We start from the raw sequence: 16,429 nt of genomic DNA on the forward strand, positions 1-16,429 counted from the left end.
ACTGTCTCCCCCCCCCCCCCAAAATTGTTTCTGGCTTCAAAGTTCCATTTGGGTATATTGGCCCATAGCTATTTTTGGCAGTCTCTTGGGATAAGAGAGCTTTTATGATCATTTGCTTAAATATGTAAGGGTTTCACTGTTTGGAAACTAAACCTTTCCTTAAGAATGCTCTTTGAGGTATGGCTGGTTTGTATGCATTTGTCTGTTTCCTTTGGATGAGACATTGGTGGTTTTTAATGGTTATCCAAACTAGCTTTTTTCCTTTGTGTACCAGCAGCTTGAGTACTGTTAGTGGAGTTAGGAAGTAGATTTTCTAAAGTTTCCTAAAAAGACTAGCTTGACAGCAGTTGGTGGCTACTGCATTTTTTCCCTTGGACACATCCTTACTTTTTAAAAACTAAGGTTATGGACATTTTGACATCACGGTCAAAATAAGATGGTATAAATACTCTCTCTGCTCAAGACTAAATTAAAATGCCTGTTTGCTTCCTGGGGTGAGGAAGAAATGTTGTTAGTTTCCAGGAGTGTCTTTAATAATAATGACGCTGTTTACCTGGGGACTATAAAAGCATAGACTAAGTGGCTAGGATTTTCTGATAATAACATACAAGCAGAGCTTTCAATTTGTTAGAGCTCATTCGAGGATATTCAGGGTCATAGGCGAGGGTTGCTGAGCCCCTGGAGCATGTTAGATGTGTGTGAAGAAATGCAAGAGGGGGTCAGTTCTGACCTGATTGTTCTCTTTGTTATTAAAATTTTCTAGTCCCTTACTATTTCTTAGATCTGGTGTCAAGTTCTATTTTTTTTTTTTTAAACATTTACATGATTTTTTTTTTTTTAAAGATTTTATTTTTTCCTTTTTCTCCCCAAAGCCCCCGGTACATAGTTGTATATTCTTCGTTGTGGGTCCTTCTAGTTGTGGCATGTGGGACGCTGCCTCAGCGTGGTTTGATGAGCAGTGCCATGTCGGCGCCCAGGATTTGAACCAACGAAACACTGGGCCGCCTGCAGCGGAGCGCACGAACTCAACCACTCAGCCACGGGGCCAGCCCCTCAAGTTCTATTTTTATAAGACACTTTTAACCAGAATTTATTCTAATTTTTTAAATTAATCACTGGCAACCTCACCTTATTTAATATCACTTTCTATTTGAAACCTTGAAATTCTTTGGGTCATTAGTTTTCAATGCTTTTTTCTTTTGTGAAATTGAAAAATTCAGAAATAGCACAGTGGACAACCCCGCTCCCCCACTGGTGAGTCTTTGAGCCCAGCCCCCTCGCTTTCTCTCTCACTGCTTTTGAGTACCTCAGCAGAACACCCAGGACTGGTTTAGGTCATTCTTTAAGTTACAGAGAGAATGCTTGCGTAAAACGGCCATCTTATATTATTAAAATTGTAGGTGTACAGGTTACAGAGTAATTTTACATACATTGTTTATGTGAACTTTGCCATTACCTTATAAAGAAGGTAGGAATTATTATCCCCATTTTTCAGATGAGGAGACTGAGGTTGGAGAAGTTGAGGAATCCAATCCAGATGTTGTAAACCATGGTTCATTTCCCTGTAAAATGAGCTCTCAGCTTAAAGGAGAGACCCTTATCTGTCCGCTCATCCAATAGCAGTACAGTTGAGACTTCAGATGTCTAACTTGGGCTCTGGGACACCCGTGTATTATATGCAAAATTTTGTTTGCGTGTATTTTCTGGGAAGAGAGAAGCCCATGGCTTTTTACCATATTTAAAACCTTTTTTTTCCCGGTCACTGACCTTTAGACCCATGGGTCTAGGTAGATAGATCATGGTTGGTTAGCCTGTCAATGGGAATTGACAAGAGGACCGAATAGAAATCCTTGTTGAAAATCAGTCATATCACATGCTTATCCTTTATTTGTCCTAAAGTAACTTAACATTTGCGTAGAGTTTTAGTTTACAGAACTCTTCCACCTATATTACCCTGTGAAGTAGGTGGCATCATTCCCATTTGAAGAAACTGCTCAGTTTTAAGAGAATTTAAAGTGGAGGTACTGACTCAAAAGCTGACACTCTTTCTTAGACTGAAATGAAGCTAATCGGACATGATCCGAAATCCTGTAACTATTATTTTATATTTTGTGAATTTCAGTTTGGCCTATCCAGTATTTTCCCATATATCATTGCTAAGCAGCTTGATTTGTAATTGGTAGGTTTATTCTTTACTTTTTTTGAAAAGGGAGAATCTTGTACTGCCTCTTTTAATTTTCATTACTCTTGGGCTTTCCACATTGTTCATAATATCTCAGATTTAATGACTTATAACTGTAATAATATTTGCTAATTCCATGGGTGCACACTGCTCCTGTCACTCTCCCCAGTCTGATTTGCTCTAAGGATAGGAAGGAATGAAGAATTCTTTCTTTTTCATTGTCTTCTGCAATTAATATTTCCGTTATGGTTCTCATTTTATTTTAAAGGTTAAGGTTGATAATTTTCTTAGTCCTATTTGTAGTCTTCTCTTTCCCACTTAAGCTTCTCTAGTAACAAACTATAGAAAGGTTAAGGTTGATTGTTTGTTGTTTCTTAAAGAAGTTGGATTCTAAGTCAGATCTCATTTTGGATGTTAAGTGTCTGCTTCCCAGCCTGTCGTGGAGCAGTGCTGAAGGCTACTGCACAGGGCCTATTCACATTGTTTCTGTGGAGACACACAATAATAGCTAACACTGAGTGCTTACTGTGTGCCAGGCACTGTTTTAAACGGTTATTTCATGTAATCCTCACAATAACCCTAGGAGGTTGCCACTATTATTAGCCCTGTTTTACAGATTAGGGAGAAGCTCAGAGGTTAGATCACTTGCCTAAGGTCATACAGTTAGTGACAGCACCTCCAGGCAATCTGATTTTAGTTTGCTGCTTTTAATCAAACCACATAGACTGCTTTGAACTAGGTTTCCCTCTTTCTCCAAGGCAGAAGGCTGGCTGAAATATGCCGAGCAGATTCCTTTAACCATTTGCATGGTAGAATTTCAGAATAAAGTGTGGGCTCTGGCTTAGAAGCTAGTGATGGGTCTGATCTTAATTTCCAAGCCTTTGTCTGGTCTACCTCATAGAGGTAGCTGTGAAAGGAACAGGTTTGAATTTGGAAAATGCTTTGTAATTAATGTCATTTCTAGCTACAGATTGGACTAATCGATGAGATCAGACCCGTATACCTCCTTCCTGCTGCAGAGAATGAGGTTACCCCATTTCCATCTACTCCCAGGGCCTCAGGCATGCCTTCCCTTTGGTGGGTATACACAGAATGAGTGCATATGGACTTATGATCTGCCTTTAGTGTCAAGGAATAGTGATAAATTGTTTGTTTGTTTCTTTCTTTGTTTTGGTGAGGAAGATTGGCCTTGAGCTAACATCTGTTGCCAATCTTCCTCTTTTTGCTTGAAGAAGATTTTTGCTGAGCTAACTTCAGTGCCAGTCTTCCTCTATTTTGTACGTGGGATGCTGTCTCAGCATGCCTTGATGAGCCGTGTGTAGGTCTGTGCCCAGGATCCGAACCCATGTACCATGGGCCGCCAAAGCGGAGCACGTGAACTTAACCACTGTGCCACCGGGCTGGTCCCGTGATAAGTGATCTCTTTCTTAAATTAAAGGTAAGGATAGGTAGGCTGTATAGTAGGCTGGGTATACAGCCTTTTAGCAGTTTAGGGTCATTTAGACAGATTTGAAATACTGTGCCTAAAACCACAGTTAGATATCATTTTGTCTTGCTTCTTTTTGAGCTACATGATATGAGAGAGAGAGAGAGAGAGCGTGCACGCGAGAGAGAATGTGTGTGTGTGTGAGAGAGAGAGAGGTGGGGGGGAAGAGAGAAATGCTGTTGTGTCCTTAGCTTTCATTTCCTCTTTATTATGAGGCATGAAGGAGAGAACAGCATGAGCCACCCACAGGGAATTATTAGTAGAGAGGGGCTTGACAGGAACAGCTGTTTAAAAAAATTAAAAATAAAAGGTGTCAAAAGCAGGCTAGATTTAAAGACTTGGCCTTGGCTGTAGTCATCTGAGAGAGAGGGAGAAGTTAGTCTTACTACCTGTCGTTGATTGCCCTGGAGGTAAAGAAAATTTCTGCTGTAAAAATTATTGAAGGTCCCTCCTGTATGGGGCTAGGCTAGCTTTTTTGCTTCCTTAGGACATAATGTAAAAGCAGTTTCCTTGGGATTGGGCTCAACTTGCTCTTCTGTGTTCCCTTTTTCTTCTCACCCTCTGCTGCGTATCTACACATCCAGTTTTTCCTGCCAGAGAGCTCCTCCTTTTCTCCGGCTGCTAGCCCCAGCTGTCGTCTTCGCCTCCCATCCCCCATCCCCAGTTATGCAATTTTACATTATGCTTTTCCCAGTTTTACTGTCTCCATTTTTTTTAAATACTCTGCTTGCCACCCTCAACCATCTCCAGCTTCTAGTCATTCCCTCTTCCGAAGTCAGTGACCACTGTTCAGGTCCCCTTTTTATTATTGTTGAACTGAATATACTGATAGTAGTACTTTCTCAAACCTGTCTGAGATCTGAGCTCAGTTACATATTACATTGGTTGGAGATGATGGTGGAGAAGGGACAGGAGATTGTTTTTCTGAAATTTAGGCTTTTTCCAAAATGTTGGATGAGCTTTGACCTGGAGATCAAACAGGTGCTTCTGCCGGCCTAACTTTAGACAGTTGTGTGATCTCATGTTGAGGGCACATATTTGTTTTAAAGCCCTTGGTAATGAAAGACAGGCAGTGAGTCAGGCTCTGAGCTGCCTGCCTCCTGCTGCTGTGAGTTCGTTCTTCTCTTCTCCTGAATTGGAGCTAATTTTGGATGGATAATGAGGTAGATGGTTGCTAATAATTTTCCCTTGCTGATTATGATTTCACAGTACTGTATAGAGAGGTTTTTTCTTTTTCCCCTTTTTCCTACTGGTAGGAGGAGAAATAGATCTGTTTTCATGATTTTTGATGAGAGTTCAACTATCAAAGAATCCCCTACTTGGTTTGTGTAGAGGCAGTATGGTTAATTAGAAAGAACCGTAGTCTAAGAGCTGAAGACCTGAGTTCTGATCCCAGTTCCACTCAGAATTAGCTGCCTAAGTGATCTTGGGCAAGTCATGAACCTGCCTCTGCACCTGCCCTATGAACCTTGTGAAATTATGGGAAGGAAATGAGATGTGATGTGTGTGGAAGCACTTTGTAAACTCTTAGATATTATAAAAATTTCAGTTGCTGCCCTTTATTTATTTGGCCACTGACCACACCACCAGAGAAACGCATCTAATGTTTTTAAACTCCTTTCTTCTATGAACCCAGCCTTCTCAAGAGCAGGCTGATGACATCATCAGAACTAGGGGGAAGTCTTGCTTTGGAACTCTTTTGTTTTCTCATTCTTTTCCTCGTGCCTCCCCGCCAATACACACACACACACACACACACACACACACACAGTTGCATTAGAAACTCTGATCCTGTGCTCCTCTATCTCCATTCTTTAATAGGGTTATAATTTTAAGGAGTTAGTCATCATAGTGTGCTGTGCTTTCCAATGGAGAGGTCGGTCCTGGCATTCTTGTAGCTAGAAAGTAATTAATAAAATTTAGGTGGTGGCAAAAAATATCTTTAACTTTTAAATACAAAACACTTTTCTGGCCTAGTAAGTAAGGCACATTGACTGCAGTAGTGGAAGGTGTTAGGAGATCATGCTTTGTCTTTGGACCTACCGGTATTCCAGGCTAGATTCTTTCACTATTAGCTTATGACTGTGGGCAAAGTACTTAACTTTTTTAGGGCTTTAGTTTTCACATCTTTGAGGGGATTGTAATAACACCTATCTTATAAGGCTGTTGTGAGGATCAAATGCCATAATATAGAAAGTACTTAGCGCATTGTCTAACACGTGACATATACTTAGAAAATGTTACCTGTTGATATCCATGTCTAATAATAATAAATAATAATGATAGTCTTCAGAGAGAGCACAGGTAGATGACTCTGGTCACTGTTTTAAGGGATTTTTAATCTTGTTTTTAGATAACTTTGTTTAAATATACATCATATAATTTGCTAATTGAAAGAACATTTTTCACTTGGTCCCATTTTCCTGTGTGAAGGTAGAAAAACTAAATCAGATCAGCATTCCTTCTTCCATACAAGTCAGTCTTGTGCAGGGGTAGCAGCCTCACGTTGAGTGACTTGCTAGGTTCTGTGCAGTGGGAATTATGTTCAGGCTGTTGGTTCTCAGCTGCCTTTGCATTGTGTGGTATTGGGGTTTGAGATTGGATGGATTGGATGATACACTGGAATTGGATGGTTCTTGGTGGTTCTGGGCATACTTGCAGGCATTCCTTTTACATTAGCGTGGTCAATAGATTGATAAACAGGCTTAAATCTAAGCCTGCTTACAAGTGCAATTCAGAAGAAGGGAAAAAATATAAAACAAATCCACTAACAGATTTCTAGAGCATAATCAAGTACATAATTGTAGCATTTGAGAGGACATAAACTCCGCCAGTTCACAGAGAATGTGAGAATAAGAGCATTTGTGATTTCCACTTAATGATCAAGAATATGATAAAAACAGAGTAATACTCTTTACTGCTCTTGAGGGATTTACTGATAACCACTTTTCTCTGTTGATTGGACCAGTAGTAAAATGAATGAAACCAGCTTCCTTTACGTCTCCCTCTGTATTCGTTGGCATTGACTTTGACAGGTGGGCAGGTGGCAGTTTGTGGGACTAAGGCATGGCTCCTTGGGATACCACTCTATCTGCAAGGGAGCTCAGCTCTTCATGCAGGGGCTTGGTATCTCCTTTCTAGAATTCTAAAACTTCCCTGGCATCTGAGAATGACATCTTTTTGGTTTCTTGGGGTCTCTGTTAGATAGTTCCTTACAAGGAACTGACACTGGATCTGAAGAGTTAGTTTCGACTGGCATTTTCAAGGCAGAACATTTAGTCTAAGGCTGTTAATTATTGCATTCCTGTCCTCCATAGTTTCTGAATGTTTTATGAATTGAAAGTCTAGTCTGAATTTGGAGGTCTTGACCTCTACTTGAGTAAGTGTAGTACCCACCTTTAGAGTTCTGAGGTCCATGGGATGGAGTTTCATCTCCAAAGGCAAATACTGCTATGGATATAAACAGAAAATTTTCCACTTAGCAGCCTCCATTTTCAGCCAACCCCATTACATCCTCTGCATCTGGACTGTAGTAAAACTGTTCCATTTAATTCATACTTTCCCTCTGGAATGTTCTCAGTCTGATATTGGTAGATCCTGGCCCCGCTCTGTGCTCACTGCGAAGGGGCTGGCCTAGTCCCAAGAGAAATTGCCCAGCCATTCACAGTACCGTCTTTTAGCTTCTTGCCCTTATACCTTAGGACACTGCCTGAATTGGTAGAAGTGCTGAATGAACCTTGGGTGCAGTAAATGGGTGAGAGAGAGTATGCTTGCATTGTGATTTTGTTTCCTATGGGCCCCACTTCAAGTTCTTCACATAAGCCTGGATTTTTTTTTTTTTTAAACTCTTTTCCGCCATTGCTACCTTGTCTTATGGAAGTGTAACCTCAAGCAAATTATGAACAAGTGGAAGTAGGCATCAACTTTAATTCCTGGGCAGTGCCTGGCAATGTTGTTGAGGCCTGGCTTTCACCATGGAGTTTAATTTAATTCATCATTATACATTTCTCATTCTTTTTGAGCTGGCCTCTAGGAGCCAGGCAGCTAAGTTGTATAGAGAGAGCCTATCAAGTACCTTGGTTATTTTTAAGACTCCCTTTTCAGGAGATTTTTCTAGTTGTATGGACTTACGGGATTATGAATTTCATAGTCTCTCCGTTCACTGGCAATGAATTAGGTTGCTGTTACTGTTGGTTCCGCTCCTGAGCTGACCCCCATAATAATTCTCACTCTAAAGTACAGACTGTCTTGTTCTCCTGTGCCTAAGGGTCTGCGTTCAGTTAGAGGCTGCCTAATCACAGTCAACTGTTTGTTTGCTCTAGGCCCAGGGAAGAATAGGGTGTGCAGAAAGTCTGACCTGAACTCAGGATAGAATCCTCCATGAGGGAGAGATTGGCTACCCCGTGAGTTGAAATCTGGACTCTGACTCCCCAGAGAAGGTGTCAGTAGGTCAGTTAATATTCTTGTTGAGGCCCACAGAAGACGCTGCATCTCTAACAAAGCGTTCTTCCATCCAAAAGAGAGATCCTGACTTGGCATATAAACCCACTGCCACTTCTGGTTATTTTTCATCACTTGCCTGAGTTTGACAAGGTAATGGTTTGTGCTCTAAGGAAAGAGATTCTTCCCCGAGACCTGAGGCTTTCTCATTTCTACCAGCTGGGCCCATTGCTAAAACGCTTTCCAGTGGGCTTGCTTCTGCCTGGCCAGCACCTGGGCTGCCCCAGCTTGTAATTGGCCTGCCTTTGCTTCATAAGCTTCCCAGGGTGGTTCTTCTTCTAAAAGCTTGTATGAAATGCTGTTTACTGTCTCTTTATAGTTTAAAAATGAATCCTTTTTGTTCTTTGCAACTCATTTGCTTTTTTCTTTTCTTTTCTTTAAATTACTATTAACACCTGTTGATTCTTTTTTTTTTCTGAATGGCCTGTCACTGCATTCCTGCTCCCCCTCCCTCTAGCTGGGTTTGTCAAGTCGCCCATGTCAGAAACTAAGCTCACTGGGGACGCCTTTGAGCTGTACTGTGACGTGGTCGGGAGCCCCACGCCAGAGATCCAGTGGTGGTACGCAGAAGTCAACCGGGCAGAGTCTTTCAGACAGCTGTGGGACGGTGCTCGGAAGCGCCGTGTCACCGTAAACACCGCCTACGGGTCAAACGGCGTGAGTGTGCTGAGAATAACCCGGCTCACCTTGGAGGACTCTGGGACTTACGAGTGCAGGGCCAGCAACGACCCCAAGAGGAATGACTTGAGGCAAAACCCCTCCATAACATGGATTCGAGCCCAGGCCACCATAAGCGTCCTTCAGAGTGAGTCCAGCACCCTACAGTAGTAGTACTGTAGTCATTAGAGGTGGCCCGATGACCCTTCCCGTCTGCTTCCTTTCCCTCCTCCCCAGTATGACCACTCACCCTACCCCATGTCTTTGTTTTTTCAGACCCACGACCCTTCTGGTTGTAGTGTATGAAAACATCTGTGGCAACTTTTTTTTTTCTTCTTTGCCGTCCTCTCTACCTCCCTTATCCCCCAACCCTTCTCTGTGTCTTTCTCCTCAGGAACAAAGAACTTGGGGAAATACGTGACTGTCCAAAATCCATCTGCATTGGGAAGAGGTGGGGAGGGAGAACTGGGGAGGCTAAAAAACAAAAAACCACTTAAAACTCACGAAACCAGGCAGTGAAGCCAGGGTGGTGTTGAATTGTTTCTTTCCCTCCCCTTTAATTTTGTAGTAGGTTTCCTGCTATCCTTTTGCTGATTTATTCTCTGGTGCCTTTCTATTTTTGTTTCTCTCCCCAATCTAACTACTTTTTATTTCTTCTGTTTATCTGTTTGAAGCTCTCTGAGTAGCTGCCTTCCCCTCTATGGTTTTAAGTTTGTGTCTGCCCAGCCTCTTCCCTTGCTGTGACGTGGTGTCATCCTGTTCTGTGATGGGAATGTTGCCATGGGTGTGGTGTGATGGTGTGTTTTGGTTGTTGGGTGGCATGTAAGCCTGGATATCTCCATAGTTCCAGCTTTTTCTTTTCTAAAACAGTGGCATGTGCTTCTCTGACAACAGCCCTCCACTGCAGCAGTACACTCTCCACGGGTCCTACCCATCTAGTCTCCTGTTCTCTTTAAAGCAGCAGCCTGAGATTTCCTCCATGTGTCTTGCTCTTAGGAGCCAGGTGATACTAAGCTGCAAAATATTTTTTTAAAACTCATTATGCTGTTTTGAAGTCAGAGTTGCATCTGATTCCTGTTCACCAGACAGTTTGACTCTGATGACTGACTGCTGGCACAGTGCTCCTCACCCTAGAGGCTGGCAACCCCAGGAATAGTTTGGAAGCCATTCACACTCGCCTCTTCTTGTATGTTGAGAAGAGAGGAAACTAAATTCCAGCCTTGTTCCTCTGAGATGTAAGGATGAGCTGAGCAGCTGGCTCAGAATCCTTTCCTTTGTAGCAGGTACAAGTAAGATATCAGACGCAGGAGCTTTGTGGCCACCTCTCTTCCTTGAAAGTGTCTTGCTATAAGTATGGTGGGAAGGACAAGGAAGGAGAAGCCACCACAGAGCCAGTGCTCCTGGCCAGGAAGAGTGCTAGCCCCACATCTCACCTGATTATAATTGAGGGAGCATTCTCTATTTAATAGAAAGATCCTGGGTTTTTCACTTTCTCTTCAAGGACTCAGTAAGAGACCTATAGCCAGTTCTGGCTTAAAGAACTGATTGATTTAGAGTAAGTAAAAATAAAAATAGTCAAATATATTTATGAGGAATTTGGTAATAACAGAAGGTACTATAACATGGGCCCTGAATCTATATACTTATATGGAAAATAGCGAAGTAATGGTCTGTTCTTTATAGTAACTCAGAAGATGCCTATGAAGAAAAGAGGCCTTAGAGGGGAGAGAGGAGAGGCTGCTGCAGTTGGCACTGTTGAATCAGAGGACCTGCTTCTGGAAAGGGGAAAAGAAAACCTTGTCTATGTGAAAATGGGGAACATTAACCCAGCGATTTTTCTTTTAACAATTTTTTCCCTTGCACGCCTCCTCCTCCTTCTCCCCTTCTCCTTTCCTTATAAAAGCAGAATTACCCAGTGGCCACAAAGGTCTGCGGAAATTTGTAGGCATGGACTGGGCTGGGCGTTTGGCACTTGTACTTCCAGGAGCCTGACTCAAGTAGACTCATAGTTAAAATGTCATGCCTTGGGGCTAGAAGATGAGGTTTTGGGGTACCTACCTACCAATCTCAGAGTACGTAGCATTCCCCCAGTTTACTTGGAAATAAGCTTCCTAACTTAGGGGTGTCTGCATGTGGTTGAACAAACCCTGGCTAGTTCACTCTCTCCCCAGACTTCCCTGTTAGTCAGTTAAACCCTAGTTAACTTTTAGAGAGCCAGGCTGCTGCCTTTTTTTTTTCAGACGCTCTGAATTCCACTGTAATTGGATTGTTTTATGATCTCAGCATCCCCAAGGACATTTGCCTCCAGGGGGAGGTTGAACTCTTATATCTAAGAATGACCTCCTGGCAGTACTTCCCCCCCCCCCAAAGCTCCTTGAATAACAAGTCAGGAAGAGAAATGTGCCCAGTTTTATGCCTCTGGCCATAGCATGTTCTCCTACATTAGGGTAAGGATCTCCTACCCAATGCTTCTAAATAGAGTCAGTGGCAGCTAAAAATTTTTGAGCTTCTCCTAAATGTTCATTTCTCTTGGACTTTCATGGGCAGTGCTCAGCCACAGAAATAAAAGTCCCACCTTTATCCTGGTGCAGAATACAGATGTGGCACCGTGGCCAAGGAGGTCTAGCACTGGTTTCCATACATGGCAGTGATAAGAGGGAGGTTACCCCACCCCACAACCCTCCTATAGTGCAGAATCATATTTAAACCTATTTAAATTATCCACTTGCTCCCAGCTGTCTCCTGGATCATTAACACTTAAGGGAAAAAGTCCTTTCCTTTGCCTTTCAAGAGTTCTTGGCAGAAAGTCTACCAGGTTGCTTTCATCAGCCTCTTAATCTCCCTGAGCTGCAGTGGTCATTTGCTTCGCCACAGGTAAGAGTAGCCTTTACTTTGGCCTCCTTGTATTTAAGCAACTGGAAGCTCTTGGCCTCATCATTCTCAGAGTTCACCCTTTCTCAGTGCAGTCTGAGAGGAAGAACCAGAAGGAGAGTCCCAAATGGGACAGAAAATGAAATTGGATAATAAAAATTCAGTAAAAACCTAAAAGTGTGTTTGGGTTTTAATGTTGCCTTTATATTTTTTAATTTCTGTGGAGTACTGGTTCTCTCTTTTTCTCTTTTGATTTTGCTTGATTTTGATTTTTCTTGGAATTGTGATGCTTTCTGCTGATGGTGTGTGTGCGCCTTCCATTGCAGGGTTTGCAGCCGTTCTACTCGACTTAAGGCCCAGGGATTTGGCTTCTGTCCACTGTGTTTTGGAAACCATGGGACACCACTGCGCTAACGTGTTTACATGCATCTGCTTCTGTCTTAGTGGCTGCTATGCCTCCATTATCTGTACATAGAGACCCTGTTTGATGTTACCGATAAGGACCAGTGCTGAATGGAAGAAGATAACCACTATCCTTTTGCCAGAGTTGGAAAATAGTGAGAACCAATTTAATTGAGCAAACTTGAGGATTTGCTTTATTTATCACAAGTTTCTTTGATGATATGAGCTTTACAATCAAATGTAACATTGATCGGGAGGTCCCTGGGCATTACATTTTTTAGTTGTCCCATGACTTCTCCGTCCTCTGCCTCCTCCCTGCACAATGAACATTGCTTAGTTCTGGTGGAGGGAGGGAGTTCTGTCCTCAAGAATTAAGTCAGCGCTATACTGCATAAAATGGTGGTAGGGAGCTGCCACAGAGCTGCGGACAGGAAGTAGCCAGGTGCAGGGAAATGGGAAGTCAGTCAAGCATTTCTGAGAAAGAACTGGGGAAAAAAAGCAAATACCTGTAATTGTGGATGGGAAAAGATGGCTAGATTAGACTTCACAGAAAAATGTTTGACCAAAATAGAAAAAGAACTAAGCCTGGGCAAAGATTAAAGATAATAATAACAATAAAAATAACAGCAAAAGACAGCAAACAGAAACATCTTGACTTTAATATAGTGATGGAATTCAAAGTGCTTTAAGGATGAACCTTCCAGGAATGATGTAGTGTGTCTTAAAAAAATTTCTGCTCAATGTGTTATAATATTTGACTCAAATATATTATTTTGTAAATACCTAACTAATGATCCCAGGTTATCTAAGCCCAGGATAGAACCAGAAAATTTAAGTATCTAACTTGCCCTAAGGTGGAAGGTGTGTGGGGAATGTTTTGGGGGTGGGGGGGGGCAGGGATAGAGAATTTAGTCAAATATGTTTTCCAGGCCCAGCATTGTCACTAATAATAATTATGGCCTTGCACAAGTCATTTTAACCTTTCTAGCTCTTAAAGAGTGGGATTCAGTGAACTTTAAGGGCCTTTTGGCTCTAAAATTTTAGGAGCCCATGATACCAACACATATTGCATTCTAGTTATAATTGTATTATCTCAGAATGGAATGTGTTTTAAAGTGCAGTTCTGAAAAAAACTCTTATTTGGGGAATAACTATGGGCTGTAGAGAAGAACTGACAGTTCCTTAAGAATTTGGAAAATGCAATAGATTTTCAACATGAAATTTGCTTTTGGGCTCTACACTGTCTTTTTCTGCATAATTAATGGCCATGGCTGGTTTGCTGTGGGTTTGTCAGATTTAAATGTGGGAAAAGCCATACATGCATTATCTAATTATAGCTATTACTGTTCCGAGTCCTAGTGACTCCATAGGGAGTTTATTAGTTATATAAATGATACTGCCTTTGTCTTCAGAACTGCAAGGTGGAGCCTGGTTTTCTAATTGAAGCTGAATTGGTTGGTGCTTCTTATATCATAAAACAGTGGTATTCAGAAGCGTAAGTGGATTGTTGCCAGTACAAGCACCCGTAATACTCCCATTCTTTTCACGTCTAGGCCTACTGGTCATCAGGCTGTTGTCTGCGCTAGTGGTCATTTGCTTATAATCATTGTTTTTCCTTTCTTGACTTCCTCCAAAGTGGTAGAGTGAAATTCCTCATGTGGTCCTGTCTGCCCTCCCTCTTATTCTAGTCTCCCCATCCTACCCCATCCAACTCTCAGGCCAGGGCTGCAGAAAATGGAAGGCAATGGCTCCCTATCATTGTGCACTCTTATTACAGAGCCGAGGATTGTCACCAGTGAAGAGGTTATTATTCGGGAAACCTCTGCTCTCCCTGTCACCCTGCAGTGTAACCTCACCTCCAGCTCTCACACCCTTACCTACAGCTACTGGACAAAGAATGGAGTAGAACTGACTGCCACTCGTAAGAATGCCAGCAACATGGAATACAGGTGAGAGAGCTTAGCAGCTCCTGGTAAGATGGGATGGGGAGGGTGGCTGAACTTTCATGACGTTCATAATCCATAATTATGCTATGTGGGAGAGACATGAGATGTATATGGTCCTCCTCTGCAGAGTCTAATCTAGTATATCTGGGGTAAGGCCCAGGAATCTTTAAAAAAGATTCCTAAATGATTCTAATGAGCAGCCAGGTTTGGGAGCCATAGATGTTCCCATCACTGTGGTAATAGTTAAACTGAGGGCATAGAGAGTGATTTGCTCAGTGTAATAATGCTAGTCCTTAGAAAAGTCACAGTTAGAATGTAGGTCTCTTGACTTAATCCAGTGATTTGAGGAATCAGATTTGAAATCTGCTTTAGGACTCTTATAGAACAAGATCACCATAAGTGATCTTGTCACGGGGTAGATTTGCTAGTGAATTACCTTTTAGAGGTGTTTAATATGACCATAACCTGATCAGAACCTGATACAGGGCTCTTCAGTGATCTGGAATAAGGATGGTAGCCTGGAAATACTGTTGATGAAAGGGGGATATTTGCTGGCTGAAGTTACCTGGAACCCAAAGATTTGGTGCTTTTTTGGAATATCTAGAACACCTGACACTCACCTTTCAGAATAGTTTGTTCTCGGTTGAAAACTGATCTGGAAAAGAATCGGCTAATGCTGCTTGGCAGGACAATGCAGTACAAAGAAATTGTGCACTGGAGTGAGACCAGGAAAACTTGCGTCCCCAGTAGTAGCAAGGACATTATGCATTATTTTGCAGAATTGAGTTCTTTTTGTACCCCGTATCTAATTGATCCACGTTAATTTCTGGATCCTTCTCCGTTTTTTGGAAAAGGAAATTAACACTCAAAAGTAATAACTCTTGATTGCTTTCATGGCCAAATACTACATCTAAGAAGTTTCCGAAGCAAGGATATATCCCAGGTCTCCTGACTTTCTAGCATCTAGGTCATTGGTTTTTTTCTGCTGGACCATCCCATTAGTAAGTTAATTTGTCTCCACTGTAGTTTCTTCTGATATAAAATTGGAAATACAGTCTCAGCTATATCCTCATAGTTTAGAAAAGGTTAATCAGATAGAGATGTTAGGTGGAGTAAAAGGCATTTTTCTTAGTCTGTCCATTAGTTTTACACAGTTGTTTTTTTCTAAACCTCTTTTAAGGTATCAGACATCCAGTCCTGTTTCTCTTGGGTCTCGTACTGTGTCACCCACAAAGCTTTGAACTGTAACTTCATAAACTCTGAGCCTGACTTTGTAAAATGCCTCGTCCCCTCTTTTTTCTCAGCTTATTTGAATTTCTCCTGAGGTGTTCTGCTTTGTCACAGTTTTTCAGGGAATCCATGTTCTCCCACATTTTGTATAACAACTGATGAGTCCCTTGGGCCACCTAATAAGTCAGCCATGGAGCCAGTCCCACCCTGCTTCTGCTTAGCCTGTAGCGGACATTTTTCAATTGCTTCCCAAAAGCTGGTCGAAGGGGATGTTGTGGGGGAGATTTGAGCCCAGTAGGCATGACCTCAAGCTTGGGAGTCATCTTCCCATGTCTTCTCAAGGAACTTAGAGACCAGTCTAAGCCCTGAAGATGTAATTGCTGCTGCTTCTCCAAACTCTGGAACATTTGCTAAGAGCAGCTGACTTGTATCTGTTTTCCTATTGGGAGCATATTGATTTAAGAGGAGGCACTTGTGTCAAATTGAGAAGACTCTTGACTGTCCTTTTAGAATATTATGCTGCCATGGATTTGCTGAGACAGCCCTGGGGATGGACTGTCTCTCTCCTGCCCTATAGTCTCTTAACCCGTGTTTCTTTTTTGGGGATGAACAGTAAGATAGATAAATGTGTTGGGCTGGTCAGCGGTCAAGGTTGCGAGTTTTTCTCAGGCATTAACTAGTGCAGTGGAGATTTCACCATCACAAGTATCATATTTTAACCACTGAGCAAAAGATCAGGAGCTGTATAATGTTTATCCTCTGATCTGGAGGCTGTTGTTTCTCTGTTTTCTGTAATTCCACAACAGCCTTTCTGCACATGTTTGGGGTGCGGGGGGCGTATGTAGGCTAGAGTGTATTGAGCTGATAGGAAACTGGTCCTCAGGGGCAAGAAAACCTTTCGGGGTCACCTTGTGGGATTCAGAGGAAGTGTTGTTCTGGCCATCCACACTTCTTACAGTCCTTTCTGTCTCTCTGCTTAACTTGGTCTGGGTCTGTGCACAGCTGTCCACTCTGAGTTGGGTTCATTCAGTCATTTGTTTGTTCATTCCCCTACTATATTCCAGGTACCAGGCTATGTGCTGGGTATAGAATTGTGCACCAAATAAACAGTGCCTATCCACATAGAACTTAGTCTGTTGGGAAAACGGACATGTA

The 16,429-nt window shown here is 42.2% G+C and overlaps 1 protein-coding gene across 5 annotated transcripts in view; it reads left to right on the forward strand.

Moving 5' to 3' along the window:
- The window catches only part of NPTN (neuroplastin), a 65,818-nt gene that overhangs the window by 24,549 nt on the left and 24,840 nt on the right, over window positions 1–16,429 (forward strand). For all 5 annotated transcript variants that reach the window (XR_011439463.1, XR_011439458.1, XR_011439462.1 and 2 more), the window contains exons 2-3: window positions 8,626–8,973; window positions 13,876–14,047. Coding sequence is in view for 2 of the 5 variants with exons in the window: in XM_023654031.2 (XP_023509799.1) it covers window positions 8,626–8,973; window positions 13,876–14,047 (520 nt within the window). In the remaining 3 variants the exon portion in view is untranslated. The remainder of the gene's footprint in view (window positions 1–8,625; window positions 8,974–13,875; window positions 14,048–16,429) is intronic.

The sequence above is a fragment of the Equus caballus genome, chromosome 1 (genome assembly GCF_041296265.1).
Source record: "Equus caballus isolate H_3958 breed thoroughbred chromosome 1, TB-T2T, whole genome shotgun sequence".
In the NCBI taxonomy this organism is placed as follows: Eukaryota; Metazoa; Chordata; class Mammalia; order Perissodactyla; family Equidae; genus Equus; species Equus caballus.